Genomic DNA, 1,521 nt, shown 5'->3' on the forward strand with positions numbered 1-1,521 from the left:
GGATGTACTAGCCTGAGGAGGGGTGTATGTGTGGGGGATGTAGCCTGGGGAGGGGTGTATGTGTGGGGATGTACTAGCCTGGGGAGGGGTGTATGTATGGGGGATGTACTAGCCCGGGGAGGGGTGTATGTGTGAGGGATATACTAGCCTGGGGAGGGGTGTATGTAGGGGGGATGTACTAGCCTGGGGAGGGGTGTATGTAGGGGGGATGTACTAGCCTGGGGAGGGGTGTATGTAGGGGGGATGTACTAAGCCGGGGAGGGGTGTATGTAGGGGGGATGTACTAGCCTGGGGAGGGGTGTATGTAGGGGGGATGTACTAGCCTGGGGAGGGGTGTATGTGTGGGGGATGTACTAGCCTGGGGAGGGGTGTATGTGTGGGGGATGTACTAGCCCGGGACGGGGTGTATGTAGGGGGATGTACTAAGCCGGGGAGGGGTGTATGTGTGGGGGATGTACTGGCCCGGGGGAGGGGTGTATGTGTGGGGGATGCACTGGCCCGGGGGAGGGGTGTATGTGTGGGGGATGCACTGGCCCGGGACGGGGTGTAACAGTCTCTGACCTCTGACCTCAGGTGACCCTCATGCTCATGGATCAGGGCGGAGCCAGGAAACATTTGGCCGACGCCTTTAAACCCGACCCCAACAGCAGCAGCTTCAAACGTCCGTCAGCCGAGATGAACATCGCCTCAGGGTGTCCCATGTTCGCCAACCAGAGTGTGCTGGAGTCTGGAGGATACATCAAGGACGACACCATCTTCATCAAGGTGAGAGACAGGAGCATCTACAGGAACATGTACAGGAACATGTACAGGGACATGTACAGGGACATGTACAGGGACATGTACAGGAACATGTACAGGAACATGTACAGGACCATGTACAGGGACATGTACAGGAACATGTACAGGACCATGTACAGGGACATGTACAGGGACATGTACAGGGACATGTACAGGACCATGTAAAGGAACATGTACAGGAACATGTACAGGAACATGTACAGGACCACACTATAAACCACACAACTAACAACAGCCCAGACTTTACCAAACACATCATCATCATCATCACCATCATCATCACCATCCAGTCTGGAGGACACTTTGACCTCTGACCTCTTCTGTCTCCTAGGCGACGGTCGACACCTCGGACCTGCCTGACCCCTGACCCCTGCGGCCCAGAGGATTGTGGGAAACGTCTGAAAGAGCTCCTGAAACGGAGCTTCAGTTCCTCCTGTAGAACCGGCCCTGGACCAGAGGGGGCGCCAGAGCGGCCGACGGAGTTACCACGGCAACGGAGCCGTTTACTGTTTACTGATGCTGTGCATCGAGAGGACCAGGTCCCAAGGACAGTCCGGACTGAGACTGAGGACTAGGACCGGGTCTGGACCAGGACCAGGACCGGGTCTGGACCAGGACCAGGACCGGGTCTGGACCAGGACCAGGACCGGGTCTGGACCAGGACCGGGTCTGGACCAGGACCCGGTCTGGACCAGGACCCGGTCTGGACTGGGTGGTTTT

General features: G+C 57.5%; 1 protein-coding gene across 1 annotated transcript; it reads left to right on the forward strand.

Annotated features, from left to right (window-relative positions):
* Nucleotides 1–567: 567 nt before the first annotated feature.
* On the forward strand, nt 568–1,407 carry LOC306982658 (TNF receptor-associated factor 3-like; the record flags this gene model as incomplete). Its single annotated transcript, XM_079583129.1, has 2 exons — nt 568–765; nt 1,133–1,407. Coding segments are annotated over 2 exons (234 nt in total), but the record flags the coding sequence as incomplete, so codon positions are not given.
* Between the last annotated feature and the right edge of the window lie 114 nt (nt 1,408–1,521).

The sequence above is a fragment of the Gobius niger genome (genome assembly GCF_951799975.1).
Source record: "Gobius niger genome assembly, contig: SCAFFOLD_314, whole genome shotgun sequence".
NCBI lineage: Eukaryota > Metazoa > Chordata > Actinopteri > Gobiiformes > Gobiidae > Gobius > Gobius niger.